Consider the following 19,412-nt stretch of genomic DNA (forward strand, 5'->3'; position numbering starts at 1 on the left):
CAATGTGTTAAATTTAAGAGAAGAACAGTAGTGGTTAGATTTTGAGAACAGTGTCATAATAGGCATAAAGCTGTCTATTTCACGAGGAAAAATGGATTAGTGATGAGAATGCATAACTCTTTCTAGACATCTCTTTAAATAGAGAAAAGTTACTAATGCTTGCATTTATCACATTAGTATAGGGTAGTCAGACTGTACGTTTCAGCTCTCATGAATTTTGTCCTGCACATGAAATAGGAAACTCCACATGAAGTACCACAATCTTCAGTCCACGGCATTGTGTTCACAGCTTGTGAAGACGGTGTCATTTGACCATCTTCACAAACGCTGTGCATGCTAAGTCGCTTCAGTCGTGTCTGACTCTTGGCGACCCTATGGACTGTAGCTCGCTAGACTCCTCTGTCCACGGGATTCTCCAGGCAAAAATACTGCAGTGGGTTGCCATGCCTTCCTCCAGGGGATCCTCCCGACCCAGGGATCAAACGCACGTCTCTTAGATCTCCTGCACTGACCGGCAGCTTCTTTATCACTAGTGCCCCCTGGGAAGCCCTCACAAATGCTAACCTTCCCCATTTCGAGTAACAAGCAACCGTCTCCTGAGCACCTGCTGGCCATCACCTGAGTTCCCCCTTGGTTCTCCCAACGCTGCCAGCAGCCTACATTTCTCTCACCTGAGTCTTATCTGTGTGAGTGGCAAAGACATTACTTAAAATTATCACAGAAACTAACTCTCCTTTGCCTTGGCTCATGCAGGACCACTGCTAGCCTTTATTTTGATTCCACTGAATTCATTCATTCATTCAGCATTTATTTTGGGTGCTTACCAAGCCCTGGAGATCAAAACCTGAATAAAATCAATGGGAAGACATAGAAAGACAAGACAGTGGAATGTGTCCTAATGGTATCCCCAAATCTACCCTGGCCAAAACCACACTCTTAATCCTCATCCATCTTTACTCCTTTCCAGTTAATGGTTCTCTCCATATCCTCATATTTGATTTGTGTCTTTCCTGGACTCCCATATTCAATCCCTTACTGAGTCAAGTTAATTTTATCTTTACTATTTCCCTCAATTGACCCTCAAGATCCCACATCCTATAGCCAAACTAGACTCCTCCATATTCCTTCCATACACCGTGTCCAAGACTGACCATGTCCAAACTCGGGCTCAAGATTCTTCTTCTAGAATGTTCTTCCTCTTCTCTCTGCATGTCCACATTCTAATCACTCTTTACAACTAGCTAAAATGCTTGCCTCCTCCAGGTAGCCTTCCTGAAGTTTTTTCATTCAACAATCATTGATTTTCAACTATGTCAGGCTATGTGCCACTCTGGATTGTGGCTTTAAAAATAAAAGATTTGGTTCTTGCTCTCAGGAAGCTCAGAGACTTGTGGGAGAAGTGGATAAACAGGCACGTATCATCATGTGATAACGATCATGGGATAGAAAGCATGGAGGTGGGATGCCTGTCCCGACCTGCAGATGGAGAGGTAATGCTTTGATAAGGAGGTGTTTCTCAGTGGTTTCCAAGGATACACAGGAGTCAATAAGAGAAGAAAGGGACTCTCAGCATGGCAGACAGAGTGAACAGCAGATGCAAAGCACAAAACACAAAAATGACTTGGCTATTGAAACTGCCAGGCGGGCAGGCACGGAATCAGCAAGGCAGTAAACAAGACTAGAGAGGAAGGTAAAAACTGGGTAACTGAGGGTCTTGCTGGTCTCATGAAGGATTTCGACATTTATCTACAGCCAGAAAGGATTTTTTTTCTTCTCTCAGATCTAAGGTCAGGTGAAAAAGAGAGTAAGGATTAGAAGCAGAAAGTTTAGTGAGGAAGACAGAAATAATCTCAACAGGAAATGATGAGGTCATGGACTCATCACTTCTCAGTGTGGTTCCCATACCAGCTACATCAGTATCACCCGGACACCTGCTTATGTTGTTTGGTCCCTAAGTCGTGTCTGACTCCTTTGTGACCCGATGGACTGTAGTCCACCAGGCTCCTCTGTCCACGTGCTTTCCCAGGCAAGAATACTGGAGTGGGTTGCCATTCCTTCCCCAGAGAATCTTCCTGACCCAGGGATTGAACTCGTGTCTTCTGCACTGGCAAGGAGATTCTTACCACTGAGACTCCAGGGAAGCCCAGGACATGTGTTTAATAAGAACACAAAATCTCAGGCCTCACTCCACACCTATGGAATTAGAAGAAACTCTGGAGGTGGGGCCCATCAATCTGCATTTTAACAAGCATGCCAGGAAACTCTAAGGCTCAACTGTTTCAGAAACAAGGAATGAGGTTCATGGAAGTGAAAGCAGATGGAGAGATTTGGGTATATTAAGGAGGGAGACTGTGCTGAGACTGTAGCAGCTGGCAACATAAGGGAAGGAGAGGGCATGGTCAATGGAGCTTCCTTTTTAGTCCTGGCTGGGGTCTGAACATGTGGTGGTACCCATTCGTGGAGATGGGAAACACTGCAGGAGGAAGCAATCTGCCTCCAGAAGGGAGGGGAAATGGGTTTGGTTTTGAACATCATTGGCTAGAGATATCATTGTTTTCTTTAACTTCCTGCAGCACTCTGAGAATTTTCCAGGACATGCTCCGTTTACGTTACATTATAGCTGGGTTTGTGTCCTGGCTTTGAACCAGATTGAAAGCTCCTTGAGGGTGGTGGCCAGGTTTTATTTATCCCCCAGAAAGCCAAGCCCAGGTGCCTACATAGAATACATACCCATAACTGTTTATGCAATAAAGTACCCCCTTTTGGGGGCTTCCAGAGTGGTGTTAGTGGTAAAGAACCCACCTGCCAATGCAGGAGATGCAAGAGAGGTGGGTTCGATCTCTGGGGGCAGGGGGAAGATCCCTCGGAGGAGGGTGTGGCACCTCACTCCAGTAATCCTGCTTAGAGGATCCCATGGACAGAGGAGCCCGGCGGGCTATAGTCCACAGGGTTGCAAACAGTTGGACACGACAGAAGTGACTTAGCATGCACGCACAGACCTCCTCTAGAAAAACATTTTTGGAGTTAAGAAATATACAGTTCACTGAAGACAGAATTATCACCGAGGCTGTGAATTCAGGCTTTCTGGGACAGATTTGTGCATTCATTACCGTGGTGTCACATGGAGCTAACAGTTTTACTATTTCACCCTCTAGGATGTAACAACACAAAACAAACCATCATTTTCTGAGTGTTTTCCAGGCTATCACTGAATCAAGATGCTCTTTATGTACATACTGGCATTTCATCTTTAAATGACTCCATGAGTTAACTATCATCCACGGTTTACAGGTTAAGAAACTGAGGCACAGAAAAGCTGCATAGATTGCTTATGATCTCACCACTACAACAAGGTGAAGCCAGGATTTAAACCCAAGTCTACCTGACACCAAAAATCCTGCTGCTTATCACTAAACTGCAATCTCCTCACCATTCCCACTGCTTTTTGATCTATATATAAGCTGTTAAAATGGGAGGAAGGGGTCGGTTAGCAAAATAACTCTGGAGACTAAAGAGGGTTTATGAAGATATGAATTTTCTATCTTTTTGTGATGGGTTTAAAAATCAAAAGAAAGTTCTAACAGATGGAAAAGCATTAAAAGTAATAAAAATAAAAGCATCAAAATATCAGAGAGAATATTTTTTAAAGTTCTCGGTGGGAAAATAGTTCAACAAGCCAGAAATGAATTTAAAATACTACAAATAAAAAGAATGAAAAATAACTCTGTAATGGAATGGATCTAAAAGAAGAAGTTGAATCACAGCACATCTGAGAATGAGATAGAACTGAAGTTTAAAAAAAAGAGGCAAGAATCAAACAGAATTTATAATGCAGAGGATGTGCCAGGCAGTAGCTTTTAATCTTTTGCTTTCAACCTAACTGGCTGAGATGACAGAGCAGAAAACCTGTACCTGCAGTTCTATAAACACAGCTAGTTAGTAAAAGACTTCCTTGGGAGATGCTTGTCAGCCGTAACTGACAGAGCATTGACCCTACTCTGATCTGAGTTCTTGTGTCACTCATAAACAACTAGATGTCCCATAATTTTGCACAACATCTTAAATGAAAGAAAAAACATGCTTTTACACATCAAAGCCAAATAAGGAGTAGCTCAGAAGAGAACTCCTTGGCCCTTTAACCTCAGAGGCCAGGAGGATGGCTGTGGGCTCTGGTTACCTTTCCCTCTTCCTCCTGCATGAAGAAAGCCCCTCTTGAAGGAGGTAGGATGGCCCTCCCACCTTGAGCTCCTCGCTAAGGAGTCACACAACACATGCCTGCAATGAAGAAGAGGACCACCAGGGGGAGTAATGATGTGACCAAGGCAAGGAAGGCTGCATCTGAACAGAGAAAATCAACCTCGCGGCTACAACTTGAACCAGAGGAGAAAACATTTTAATTTTTCAGAGCTTGTGGTTTCCTCCTTTCCCCCTCTTTTCTCTGCACTGAGTTTTCACTAGCAGACTCAGATTTTTGTCTATAGGACTCCAAGATAAGACCTTGTTTGCAGCACTGGGTGAACTTAGCCCTGTGGCGTGGAGATGGACTCAGCTAAGTTTGGTTTGACTCCAAAGTCCACTTGGAGCAGCTCTGATGCCTGTGGACACATCCTTCCTACTCTAAGGTCAGAGAACTCTGAGGGTCATTCTGAGGAGACTTTTCCAAAACATCTCAAGCAACAGTTAGGCTTCTGGGATAAATGTGCAGGCCTCTGACACAATGTCTTCAGAGGTTTAAGGGATTCTCAGGTGGGCTGCCATCTATGGGGTCACACAGAGTTGGACACGACTGAAGTGACTTAGCAGCAGCAGCAGGTGAAAGAGGAATTTTTCTTGTTTAGTGGAGGATTCCCTTTAATTAAAGGAAAATTTTCTAATAATTAGATCCTTTCCTGCAATGATTCTTCACTAGAATTGTGCCCGAGCATCTCCTGGGGAGTTTCCTGCTCCCCCACAAGATACAAATACCTGGGCGCCACCATTAAGAGTATAACTCAGTATTTCATAGTAGACCTAGAAACATATGTGAAAAGCTCCTGAGAATATTCTGATGCCCATGATGGTTAAGAACCATTTTTTACTGACCTCCCATTGCCCATGAATGATGTTCTACCTCCTTAGCCTAACATTCAAGGTTCTTTGGGATTTGATCCCAGTTCATTTTCAATTCTTGTTCTCCCATATCTTCTTGAGCATTTGGTTTTTTTCCTTTTTAAGGGGGTGATAATACTTTCCTAATAATGTTGCTTAAAGGATTAAAAAGAGATGCACAAGCATCTAGTATGCTGTCTGATGCTCAGTCTACAGCAATAACAGAAGGTCCTCAATGAATATTCATCACAACAAGTAAACAGTGGTGGGACCAGCCTCAAAATGAATGAGTCAACCTTTGCATTTAACAGAGGCCAGTTGACTCTGCCTTAGGGAAGCCTGGGAGGAACCCCAGTGGCCCCAAGATGGTTTCCAAGTCTAATGTGGTTTCTTTCGGTGGGTTTTCTCTTCCAGAGTTGCAATGCTTTGTAGTCACAGTCAGACATGGACTATGCAGTGGCTGAGAGCAGTGGGGAAGGGAAATTAAAACACCATAAAGAAATTCTGTTTCTGACAAAGAGGGTACGGCACTCTAGAACACACTGACATAGGGGCTGTATCCACTGTTCTTTGAATACTTTTCAAGAGTTTAGTCATTTGAATGGCTAGTGAATAGAGTCACTGCAGATGTGAAGTTTATAGTGAAAGAGTAGCCTTTACTGGTATGACTGATGGAAGTGTGTAGGCTGGTCCGCCAGCTCTGAACTGTGACTCAGAGTTCTGTGGGATGCAATTGAGAGCCACGAACACTATAAAGAGTCCCCTGGCCAACTCAGACTGGGACACTTTAGGTGAAAGCTGATTAAACAGACTTTTTTGTTTTGTTTTTAATTAAAAGAATTCTCAGAGTCTTTAAAATGTGAATATTGTTGTGACTTTCCTAGAGGGGGACAAGGAGATAGCATTTTCCAAACTTTTTAAGTCATGATATTTTCATTTTTTCCCCCAATGTCTTAGGAGACTAAATTTCTCAGGAACACACTTAGAGAAATGCTGATATGATGGTTTTGACAAGGATCCTTAACCCTGGTGGCTCAGTAGTGAAGAATCCACCTGCCAATGCAGAAGACACAAGTTCAATCCCTGGATCGGGAAGACCCCCTGGAGGAGGAAATGGCAACCCATTCCAGTATTCTTGCCTGGAAAATCCCACAGACAGAGGAGCCTGGCAGCTACAATCCATGGGGTCACAAAACAGTCAGACATGACTTAGCAACTAAACAACAACAACAACCTTAACTCTGAAACTCCTGTGGTGCTTGATCAAAAAAATAAAAACTTTTCTGGACTCTACCCCAGAATCTCCAGAAGAAGGGCTACATACAGCAACTACATAATCATAAGGCTGTGCTGGGGATTCCCTGGTGACTCAGTGGTAAAGAATCTGCCTGCCCATGCAGGAGACACAGGTTCAATCCCTGACCCAGGAAGTTCCCAGAAGCCGCATAGCAGCTAAACCCGTGTACCATAACTACTGAGCCTGTGCTCTAGATCGTGGGAGCCGCAACAAGAGAAGCTGCTGCAAAGAGAAACTCACACACCACAGAGAGTGGCCCTTGCTTGCCAAAACTAAAGAAAAGCCCACAGCAAGGAAGACCCAGCACAGACAAAAATATATTAAAAAATAAACATTTGTTTTTTTTGTTTTAAAAAGATCCTGCTGTGCAACCAGAGCATATAGCCACTGCATTAGGAGGGTGGCTCCTAAATTCGGGAGGGCCCAAGTTCAAGCTCAAGTGCTATGGACAGTCAGTTTTATTATATTTGGAAAGTGACTTCATCAGGCTGTTTTAGTTTTCTCATCCATAAAATAGGAAATCGTACCCACTTACTGGTCTAGTTTTAGGTCCAAACAAATTAAATGAAATAATAAAGTAAAACAATTAGCACAGAGCAGGTGCTGCTATTTCAGTTTGGAATCCTCCATAGCTTCAGTACGGACTTCCCTGGTGGCTCAGCAGTGAAGAATCCACCTGGAAAGCAGGAGACGCAGGAGATGCAGGTTCATTCCCTGGGTCAGGAAGATCCCCTGGAGGAGGAAATGGCAACCCACTCCAGTATTCTTACCTGGAGAATCCCATGGACAGAGGAGACTGGGGGGCTACAGTCCATGGGGTGACAAAGAGTCAGACATGACTAAAGTGATTGAACACATACATAGCTTCAGTCTAAATAAAAATTGGAAATGTATTTGCTTTCTCCATCTTTTAGGTTCATATGCCAACAGTTTTTGCCCTTCTTCAACAGGAATGAAATCATTTTGACTTCTTAGGTCTGTGATATGCCTCTGACATATTGGCTTTTATTATCCTCAGAGCAGCATTCTGAAAGATAGGGTCAGACCATTAACAAAGATGGGTATGAGTCTTTTGGAAATCACACATCCTGCCTTCTGGAAAATGGTTCTTTATCTTTTAGGTTGTACATGATCTCTGTTTTCCAACAAAGTATCTAAACTAGCCCAAGCGATTTAAATCTGGTTTTAGAGCATAAATCAAATGATGTCATCCTGAGTTCCCATTATATGCCCTGCAAAAGGTCCAACATTTGGCCAGCACCAGCTGTCCATGTTCTTCTGTGGCGGCAGAGTTTTCTAAAATATTAACTTCAAAGGCATTTCTATTTCTTATAAGGGCAGATGTAATGGGATTTTTATTGATGTTGTAACATTTGCTGTCTTCATGCTCTCTTTCCTTTTTAATAATCCCTTCAGTGTCTTACTCCATGAAATAGGTTTTTTAAAATCTAGTACTCAATGGGTTTGTGTGTGTATGTGTGTGTGCATGTGTGTGTGAGATGACAGGTACCCTCCAGGGAGAAATGTATGTGTGAATTTGACTCTAGCCCAGAGAGATGCCATTGAGTATGGATGCAATGATACAGATGATTCCAGTCTTTAGTCTCATAAGCGGTTACTTTTCCAAAGTTCATTTGTAAGTCAGTAGTTTGGAACTTGGAACACATTTTCTCATAAAAGAAATGTTCGACATGGTGGAGAGAGTCCCGGGCCAGCCCACAAGAGTCCATTTAACTCGTACTGCACCAAAGCAGACTTGTCATTAACTCCAGAGAACAATGTTGCCATGGGAACTACATTTTCAGAGTTCTACTCTTTCATGTTAAGAACCACTGACTATAAAATTATAACTCATCTCCTAAATCACATACTCCCCTTTCCTTTAATAAATGACCAAGAAAAGGGAGCTATTCACACCACAGATTATTTCTTGAATATATTAGGTTAAAATAAAAATTTTTCTCTACTTGTTTCATGCACTTTGAATCTTTAGAAAAAGGATGCATGTAACAAAGAAAGAGTTTCTTTAAACATTCTTGAGACTTGGTTTCAAGTCTTCTTTGAACTACTTCAAACTTGGTTTCTTGTCCTGGAGTTTCCTGGCTCCCCTTGTATGTCCCAGCCCGGTCAGCTAGCTCCAGAGAGGCAACTGTCACTATCCTTACGCTTGTTTGTACATCAAAATTGTTTGTTGGCTTTTTCTACCGTATCTATACCTTTCCCTTAAGTTTTTTAAAACTTGCCTTATAATTTAATAGGAATCTGCAATAACTAAGTAATGAAGTATATTCTAGGTCACACTGACCACAGGAATCAGAAATGCTTCAACTAATTATACACAGATCATGGCAGAAACTGTATAAATATATCACAGAATCACAGGGCTGGAAAGAACCTTAAAAGATTGTCTAGTCTTTTCCCTGGCTTCCAGACAAGCCAATCATTCCAAACAGATGAGAACTAACCTCTGTTTTAGAGGAAAGGATTGACTTTGACTTTAACCCTTTCTAAAAGACTTTACAATTTGTGTACCATTAGTAAATTATTCTTCATTTTTAGTCTAAGTCCTTCCCTTTACAGTTCATCATAGGAAACAAAGTAGGTTGATTTGTTTAAAATTCCAGAGTATATTCAAATATCATATTTTGTGCTTGTTTTTCTAGGGCCTTCCTGAACATCTTAGGGTCTAATATTCTCATTACTTTGCTCCCTCTGAGTTTTTACACTTTACTGCAGTGGGAACTAAAGTCCAGGTACTATACTTTGTTAGGCTTTAAGAACTGAGCATAATATCCATACATAGGAACATTTTAAGTCTAATCTGATAGCTGACTGAAAGACTCAAAAGAAAACCAAATTTTTTATTTATAATAACATTGCAATCGCATAGGCTATTTATTATAGTTGCTCTCTTTCAGGGAGTAAAAAAGGCATGCTGCTGCTGCTGCTAAGTCGCTTCAGTCGTGTCCGACTCTGTGCGACCCCATAGACAACAGCCCACCAGGCTTCCCCATCCCTGGGATTCTCCAGGCAAGAACACTGGAGTGGGTTGCCATTTCCTTCTCCAATGCATGAAAGTGAAAAGTGAATGTGAAGTCGCTCAGTTGTGTCCAACTCTAGCAACCCCCATGGACTGCAGCCTACCAAGCTCCTCCGTCCATGGGATTTTTCAGGCAAAAAGGGTATAACCAGCCCTAATTATATTTGTTCTTCAATCAGATATGGAAATCAGAAAACCTACCCCATGAAAATTACTGATAGAATGTGATATTTAAAATGTCACCAAATATAATTTTTCTATTGAGCACCTACCACAAAACTTGTGAGAAAGTGAAAGTGAAAGTTACTCAGTCATGTCTGACTCTTTGTGACCCCATGGACTGTATAGCACATGGGATTCTCTAGGCTAGGATACTGGAGTGGGTAGCCGTTCCCTTCTCCAGCGAATCTTCCCAACCCAGGGATCGAACCCAGGTCACCCACATTGCAGGCGGATTCTTTACCAGCTGAGTCACAAGGCAAGCCCAAGAATACTGGAGTGGGTAGCTGTTCCCTTCTCCAGGGGGCCTTCCCAACCCAGGGAGGGAACCCAGGACGCCCACATTGCAGGCAGATTCTTTACCAACTGAGCCATCTAATCTCAAATTTTTTTTTTTTTTTTTTGCTTATTGCTTATGACTATTTAGACTTGTTACTCAGAGACCCCTTGGTGGAAGTTTTCAAAGAAATGGGCATTTTGATCTCTATACTGTGGAAGACAGTAAACACACAGACATTATAGCAAGTACTGCTGGCAGCGTTACACTCTCAAAACAGTCCTACCATTCCCTGTGACAAGAGAGACAGGAAGGCTATTGCATATTCCCTGCCTGTGTGAGGTTTTGAATGCCTGAAAGGTGAAGATCGTGTAAGACAGAAGTAGACATAGTATTAGGGTCTCACCTTAGTAAACCATGCACCTTGTTTATTCCCTAAATTTACCTAGTCACTGAGTGGTGTGATGGTTAAATTTCATGTGTCAATTTGACTGGCCAAGGGATGCCCAGATTAAGCAGTATTTCCCAGTGTGTCTGTGAGAGTGCTTCTGGATGAGATGAGCATTGGAATCAGTTGGACTCAGTAGATATCCCTCCCCAGCGTGGGTGGGCCTCATCCAATCCCTTGAAGGCCTGAGTAGAACAAAATGTGGAAGAAGGAGGAAGTGATTTTTTTTTTCCTGCTTCACTGACTAAACGGAGACATCTCATATTATATTCTCCTGCCCTTACGTCATGGGATTTACATCATGGGCTCGCCTGCTTCTCAGGCTTTCACACTCGGGCTCGAGCTCAGTTTCACCAATGGCTTTACTGGGCCTTCAACTTACAGATGGCAGAGTGTGGGACTTCTCAGCCTCCATCATTGCATATGCCAATTCCTCAGAGTACATCTCCATTCCTGTCTGTCTGTCCATCTGTACACTGATATCTGTTTATCTTTTGATAGATATATCTCCATCCTGCTGGTACTGTTCTCTGAAGAGCCCTGACTTATGCTGCTGCTGCTGTTTAGTCGCTTCAGTCATGTCCGACTCTGTGGGACCCAATGGACTGCAGCCCACCAGGCACCTCTGTCCAGGGGGATTCTCCAGGCAAGAACACTGGAACAGGCTGCCATGCCCTCCTCCAGGGGATCTTCCCAACCCAGGGATCGAACCCAGGTCACCTGCATTGCAGGCAGATTTTTTACCACTGAGCCACCAGGAAAGCCTGCCCTATTCACCCATTCTAAATACCTAAGAGGACCAAAGCAACTTTTTGAGACCAAGCTAACAAACTTGACCCTGTAAAATGATTATGAGAGCACTAGGCCTGTTGTCTACACTAACAAAGCATCTCAGTGGAGACTATCAACCCTATTTTGGTGTCAGCTTATAAAGTGGAATCTGTCTTCCCAGCTTCCTGACTACCACCTGCATGGGCCTCATATGGGTCAGCGTCTTAGGGCAGATTTGTTCCCAGGAGGTGGGGTAATTCTTTTACTACCACTAAATAAGCCAAGAGCTGTTTTGGCGCCTCAAGACCCCCCGAACTTACCATAATAGGAAGCTCGTGCCCCCATCAACCAACCAGATTCCTGGCCCAACGAGGGTTTTCTCTTTATTATATAACCATAAAAACTTAGGACATTTGTGAGGAAATGCAAAGGAAGAAATATTAAAATCAAGTTTTCTTATTTTTGCTCCCAAGATGTCAGTGTTACCTATAGCTCAGTGGCGTACCTATGTGAGATTTAAGCACTGCTAATTTTAGCTAAACAATGACCATGTACTCTATCCTTCACTGGTTTTAATAAACGTATCCCTTCAGGGAAACTTCCTGGTTTACAGACGTCTGTCAGAACCCTCAACTTAAATTTCCTTCCACACCTGGCAAAAATACAGTATGATATTGTAACTCTGGTATTCATTTGGTAGGGGTGAAAGGGTGTTCCGGAAGGCACCCACTAATGGTGCAAATGAAGCAAAGACAACTTACTTGTTCATTCTTAGTAAGCCTGGTTTTGTTGTGAATGTCTGACGTGACCAAATTGAATCCGTGCTTCTCTGACAAGATTCTCAGAAGCAGGACGACGGTCCGACTCCCACACTTGCCCACTCTGTTGTACACCACCTGGCTCGGGAAAGGCAGCACCTGGGAATGAGCGAGAGCAGATGAGAGACTGTGGGACTGAAACACTGAGGATTCTTCCCTCAACTGCAGAATGATAAACATTTGGTCAAACTCGCAAAGAGTCAGACACGGCTTAGCAACTGAAGAACAACAGCAAGTGAGAAGGGCCCGTGCGAAGCTAACGAGAATGGACACGATGAACCGGGATTCTTCTTCACGATATAACATGAGAGAAACGTTGGACTCCTCCATCTACGCAGACGCTTAAAACTGGTACAATTTCATGCCGTCTAGAATATTGATTGTGAAGTCACTATTGTCTTTTTCTTCAGAACAAAATATATAAATAGGTGCTTTAATGAAAATATTCTTTTGCAAGTTTTATTAGAACAATCTGTAGAGTGCTTGGGAGAAATAATAGTAATTTCAAAAATTGAGACATAATTTAAAAGCAATAAAATTCACCCTTTAACGTGTACAATTCAGTGAGTTTCAGTATATTCACAGAGTTGTGAACCATCCCCAGTACTTAATTCCAGAGCACTGGAAAAGAAACTCCACACCCATTAGCAATCACTTCCATTTACCTCATTATCTTGATTCACTGAAACTATCTACTCTCTGTCTCTAGAGTTTTGTCTATAGCTTTCCAAAAATCTCATATAAATGGAATCACAGGACATGTGGCCTTTTGTGTCTGGCTTCGTTCACTGAGCATAATGTTTTTAAGGTTCATCAGTGTTGTAGTATGAATTGGTATTTCATCTCTTTACATGGCCAAGTAATATTACCTTGTATGGATAGGCCATATTTTGTTTATATATTTATCAGTTGATGGACACTGGATTGTTTCCACCTTTTGCCTACTATGAGTAAATATGCTGTGAACATTTGTCTATATGTCTTTGTGTATACATCTGTTTTTGATTCATCTTGGGTAAATCCTCAGAGTAGAAACGCTGGATCATATGGTAACTCTATGCTTAATTTTTTGAAGAACTGCCAAACTGTTTTTAATACAGCTGCACCATTTTATATTCCCACCAGCAAAGCATGAGAGTTTCCATTTCTCCACATCCTTGCTAACACTTGCTATTGCTCGTTTTTATTATTATTATTATAGCCATCCTAATGGGTGTGAAGTGGTATCTCATTGTGGTTTTGATTTGCATTTCCCTGATGACTAATGATGTTGAGCATATTTTATGTATTTATTGGCCATTTGTATATTTTCTTTGGACAAATGTCTATTCAAACACTGCCCATTTTAAAATTGGTTATTTGTCTTTTCACTGTTTTTTTTTTTTTTTTTTTTTTTCCAGATTTCATTTTTTTTTTAACATTCCGGTTAACAATGTTGTGGTAGTTTCAGGTGGACAGCAAAGGGACTCAGTCATTCATATACATGTAACCATTCTCCCCCAAATGCCCTTTCGCATCCAGGTTGCCACATAACACTGAGCAGAGTTCCCTGTGCAGTAGGCAGGATCCTATTCACTATCCATAGAGTTTTAAAAGTTCTATATTTTTTCTTAATTTGCAAATATATTCTCCCATTCTATGGATTGTCTTTTCACTTTCTTGAAATGTCAAAGCGTAAGATTGTAATCTTAATGGAATCCAATTTATCTAGTTTTTCTTTGGTTGCTTGTGCTTTCAGTATCATATCTAAGAAACCACTGCCTAATCCAAAGTCACAAAGATATACACCTGTGTTTTCTCTTAGACGTTTCATAGTTTTAGTGCTAATATTCAGGTCTTTGATTCATTTTGAGTTAATTCTGTGTATGATGTGAGCTAGTGATCTAACTTCATTCCTTTGCATGTGAATATCCATCTGCCTCAGCAGCATTTTTTTGAAAAGACTTTTTTTTCCTTTCTCTATTTAATTGTTTGGCACCCTTACTGAAAACCCCCTAACCATAAAACTACAGTTTTATTTCTGGACTGTCAGTCCTGTTCCATTGATCTATATGTTCATCCTATGCCAGAACCACAGAATCTGGGTTACCATTTCTTCATTCTAAGTTTTGAAATCAGGAAGGGTGAATCCCTGCAACTGTGTTCTTCTTTACCAAGATTGTTTTGGCTATTCTGGGTCCCTTGCATTTCCTTATGAATTTTAGGATCAGCTTGTCAATTTCTGCAAAAAAGGCAGTTGAGATTTTGACAGGGACTGTGTTGAATCAATAGATCAATATAGGGACTACTGCCATTTTAATAATATTAAGTCTTCCAATACATGAACATAGAAGTCTTTCCACTTACTGGATTTTCCTTTAATTTGTTTCATTGATGTTTTTCAATTTTCAGTGTACAAGCTTTATAATTCTTTTATTTATTTTTTGATGCTATTTTAAATGGTGTTCCCTGGTAGCTTAGTGGTAAATAATCTGTCTGAAGTGCAGGAGATCTGAGCTTGATCCCTGGGTCAGAAAGATCCCCTGGAGAAGGGAATGGCAACCCACTCTAGTATTCTTTGTGTGTGTGTGTGTAATAAAATTTTATAAAAGAGATAGGAGAAAGCTTCTGACATAGACATCAGAAGGGGACTGAAAAAGTGCCCCCTTGCTAGTTTTTAGCAAGGCCACTCCAGTATTCTTGCCTGAAAAATCCCATGGACAGAGGAGCCTGGTGGGCCATAATCCATGGGATCACAAGAGTTGGACACAACTTAGTGAATAAACCACCATTATAAATGGAACTACTTTTTAATTTAATTTTTGGATTGGCTGCTCACTGGTAGAAATACAACTGATTTTTGTATATTGATCTTGTATCCTCCAACCCTGCTGAACTCATTTTATTAGCTTTAATAGTTTCTTTGTGTGGAATCTTTAGGATTTTCAATATATTCGATCATGTCATCTGCAAACAGAGATAGTTTTACTTCTTCCTTTGCAGTATGGATGCCTTTTATTTCTTTTCCTTTTCTAATTGCCAAGTTATAAAAATTCTGATAGACAAAGAAGCAATTATAAAAAGTATCTGATTAAATATTTAAATCCCCAATAAAGACATTATTTCCATATTTAATGCTGGGCATTCAACAGTAATTGACAAATAAAATAACCAAAAGATTCCATCATTCAGCACATATCCATAACAGAAGGCCATAAAAGGCCCAAAGTTAAAGAGTATAGTACAACATATCTAAATATACCCCAAACTTGGCTATGGTATACAATTTGAATTTTTGCCTTTGTAATTACAGGTTTAATTTTCTCAAAATATTTTATAGGCAGAGCAGCATTTTGTAAATTTGGAGCTTCAAGGCTAATTGTCATTGGAGTAAAATATAATACTAACATCACTTACATAGCAACCAGTCATATATCATTTTGATATAATTCTTCACATGTATATTTTTTAAATGAGCAATACTTTGTTTCCTTAGGGTCAGTCATAATATCTTTTATTATGTGCCCTCATGTGTGTGTGTTAGTCGCTCAGTAGTATCCAACTCTTTGTGACCCCATGGACTGTAGCCACCAGGCTCCTCTGTCCATGGGATTCTCCAGGCAAGAATACTGGAGTGGGTTGCCATTTCCTTCTCCAATCTGTGACTACTGGCAAAAACATAGCTTTGACTAGATGAACCTTTGTTAGCAGAGTAATGTCTCTGCTTTTTTAGTATGCTATCTAGGTTGGTCATAACTTTTCTTCCAAGGAGCGAGCATCTTTTAATTTCATGGGAGCAGTCATCATCTGCAGTGATTTTGGAGCCCAAGCAAAGAAAGTCTCTCACTGTTTCCATTGTTTCCCCATCTATTTGCCATGAAGTGATGGGAATGGATGCCATGATCTACGTGTCCTCATGGTGCCTAGAAAATGCCTTGGATACATAGTGTCTCAATAGACATTGATTGGTTCTTGGCAGCTCTGAGGGGCTTAATGTACTGTTTAACACTAACACAATGATTCCACTAAACTGTGAGACCAGGACAATCTTCCAATACAGCTGATCTTTCTGACCAAATGCTAATAAAATCATCAGGGTAAAAAAGACCATCAATATAATAGGCCCTTTCATTTACGGTTCAATCAGTGAGTACCTCAAAAGTCTATTCTCTGGAAATAATTGTAGAAGTTCAGATATTCGGATGAATCATTTAGTTCTTATTCACGAGACTGTGACCCAGGGAGGTTGAACTGGGCTTCACACTTAGTGCGATTGCACTACTGCTGTTTGTGAGCTGGATTTTCTGTAATAACCCGGCTGGAAGATACACTGTGGTTGTGACAAAGCTGCCAAAACAAACACAACTTTTAATCTCTTTGGGGGAATTAAACTGTTCAAGAATTGGATGAATACATTTTTCCTTGTCTCCTAGCACAGCACAGAACAACAATTTAGTCAATTGGTGACCTAGAAGGTGTGAGTTACAACATATTTAGTACTTCATTCAAAGAGTATAAAGTGTATCTTAGAAATTTTAGATGAAGAACAGAGGCACTTAGAAACCTGAGGTGGAAATAATTTCTCCTGAATTTCTTGGTTAATCAACACAGTGAGTGTGTGCTAAGTCACTTCAGTTGTGTCCGACTCTTCACGACACTATGGACCGTGGCCTGCCAGGCTCCTCTGTCCATGGAATTCTCCAGGCATGAATACTGGAGTGGATTGGCATGCCCTCCTCCAGAGGATCTTCCCCTCCCAGGGACTGAACAAACCCGGGTATCCTGCAGTACAGGCAGAGTCTTTATTGTCTGAGCCACAACATACAATACACCATCACAAAGAATAACCTTTCTCAAATTTAGGGTGGGGCTTTTAAATCCTTTCTAAAAACCTATGGAACTCACTGGAAACTGGCAGATTTAGTCAGGCCAGACCAATGAGTTGACTGGGGCTTTGGGATAGGTGTTAAAATTAACAATGGCAATGAGTTGCTGCTCATCCTTGTTTTTAGTACAACTATAAATTTGCTCCTGAAGTCTGTTTCACCAACTTTCTCATCTTTTCTGATGTGTACTTTCTGAAATGATGGTACAAAAACAGGACAGATTTTTATGGAGGGCTGACCCTGACCCCCAAGTGCAGGCTCTGTGCCATATACATTTTTTTAATCTTTGTTAACAATAGTGAATCAAATAGCATAACTCTCTTCACTCTAGGGTACATTTCTCTAGGAATTTACATTTTCAAATAATTTAAACATCATTACTAGTACCTAAGCGACTTTCCTGTGTGCCCTTCTCTTTCTCATAGATCACAGATTCACACAATGACAGAGTTTGAGGTCTAGAGACAATGTGGATTAATTCATCCCCTTCCAACTCCCTCCCCCACCCTGTACCACTAGTCGCCTTCATCCCCACCCACAGCCCAATCTGTGTTTGACTTGACTAGAGCTTTATCTTGTCTTTTCACCCACTCAAGTACCCTGTGAGATGGATATTAGGAGTATTTTTAGATGAGTAACCAAGGTCGGAGAGATCATTTGGTGTGTTCAAGGTCACAAAGCTAAAAAAGTACCACGTAACAACTAAAACCCAGCTCACAGCTAACCTGACCCCAAAAGGACACTCTATTTAATATAATAAAACATCAAAAGGTGAAAATGACCTTTAGTTTGGCTTCTGCAACAGAGATGCTATTTCTTTTTGTCATGTCTTGAATGTGTCCAATCTCATTAAATGCTATTGTTCAACAGTCTTACTCTCACAACCAGAATCATCGGGCATTACTCATCCATTACTTATGTCCCCAGATGCTCAGCTGGAACTGGCAGGAGTCGACTGGCCTCTCTTGCTCCTTCCTCAGGATGCATTTTAGAAGCTAATGTAAGTCCAGAGTGTCAGAACAGCTAACGGGAGGGGAAGAGAAGGATGTAGTTTCCCCTGTATTCCTTCCCCTAATCTATTGTAAGCAGTCACAGCTGCCTCAGATATTGTGACCCACTTCACTAGGAAAGGAAAAAACAGGAAGCAATACGTCACAGTGAAATGTATATAAAATCCTAAATGCACTTAAAATGTCTATCAAGACAAGCGAATACCCTCAAATGGTAAACTTAACGACTGTAAAAAGATGTCTAAAGCCCTCTTTAGATCAAAATCCCCATTTTTCCTCAACAGATATTTGCCAATTGTTAGGCCTTTCAACTTTAATGTCCCTATTATCATTTGCACACAAATTTTTGATACTTACTCTTTCTTTGTGCATCCTACAAAGAAGCACACAACAAAAACCCTCCCTCTCCCTCCCGCACCCCAAGTGATTCTTCATTCTTGGCAACCATGGTTATACGAATGTTATGTCTGTGGTTTCTATTTTATGGCCAATTTGTAAAAGTGAAGGGAGCTCCCAAATATTTCACTCAGTGACTTATATATTTTTATGTTGCCTGCCTTGTAAGTTCTGCAAATGCCACAAATCCCCAGGGCCTGACAGGCTTGTGTGGAGTGTGCCAAATAAACAGAAGTCTTTCCAAAATCCTGAGCACAACAGTAACTACCACCAGATGACATCCACAATTCAATAACTTCCCCCAGGTTTGAAATGGGGCAGAGAAAGAAGCCTTTCTAGGTAAAAAGCAAACTTGGTCTGGACCTAGATTTTTCATAGTCCATGATTATAGGTCTCTCTGGGGACTGGTCTTGTCGGAAGAATGAACATCAATCCTGCTTTCAAGTCTTCGCAAAACGATATTTAATATAGTATGTTACAAGCTGTAGTTCCTGAATGGCTATATATTTGAATTACCTATGAAACTTCTAAAACTCCGGATTTCTGGACCCCACTCTGAGACTAACTGAAACAGAAAGTCTAGGACGATGAGGGTCGGGCGGCTGGCTCTAGAGAGGTCCTCTGGGGCCCTGCTACCTCTAGGTCCGTTTAGAAGAACCGCTATTGTAGTAGACTCCTAGCCTTCCATGTTAAGCTGTTGGCTGGTTCTGAACAGCATTATGAAGGATTATGGTGGGGGAGAAGGTTGCCTGCCTGCTACTGGAGAAGAGTCTGGGTGAAAGGCACTGCCATGGACTCCCCGGAGTGCTGCTGTCCTCTCATCCATAGTTCAAAGTCATGACTAACCCGACAGATTTGCCCACACTACAGTAAGGGCCTACCCCCTAGAATGATTAGAGAACAAATGTGCTGGTTAATGGGCTTCCCAAGTGGTGCTGGAAATAGTTTGCCTGCCAATGCAGGAGACTTAAGAGATGTGAGTTCGATCCCTGGAATGGGAAGATCCCCCGGAGGAGGGCATAGCAACCCACTCCAGTATTCTTGCCTGGAGAATCCCACGGACAGAGGAGCCTGGCAGGCTACAGTCCATGGTGTTGCAGAGTCAGATACGATTTTAGCGACTTAGCATGCAAGCACGCACGTGCTGGTTAACTGCATGTGCATGCATAGTTGTTAAGTCATG

The 19,412-nt window shown here is 41.4% G+C and overlaps 1 protein-coding gene across 3 annotated transcripts in view; it reads right to left on the reverse strand.

Annotated features, from left to right (window-relative positions):
• Positions 1-19,412, reverse strand: part of UST (uronyl 2-sulfotransferase) — a 321,381-nt gene that overhangs the window by 109,164 nt on the left and 192,805 nt on the right. For all 3 annotated transcript variants that reach the window (XM_006080287.3, XM_044924120.1, XM_044924119.1), the window contains exon 3: positions 11,902-12,057. In XM_006080287.3, the coding sequence (XP_006080349.1) occupies positions 11,902-12,057 (156 nt within the window). The remainder of the gene's footprint in view (positions 1-11,901; positions 12,058-19,412) is intronic.

Source organism: Bubalus bubalis, chromosome 10 (assembly GCF_019923935.1).
Source record: "Bubalus bubalis isolate 160015118507 breed Murrah chromosome 10, NDDB_SH_1, whole genome shotgun sequence".
NCBI classification, from domain to species: domain Eukaryota; kingdom Metazoa; phylum Chordata; class Mammalia; order Artiodactyla; family Bovidae; genus Bubalus; species Bubalus bubalis.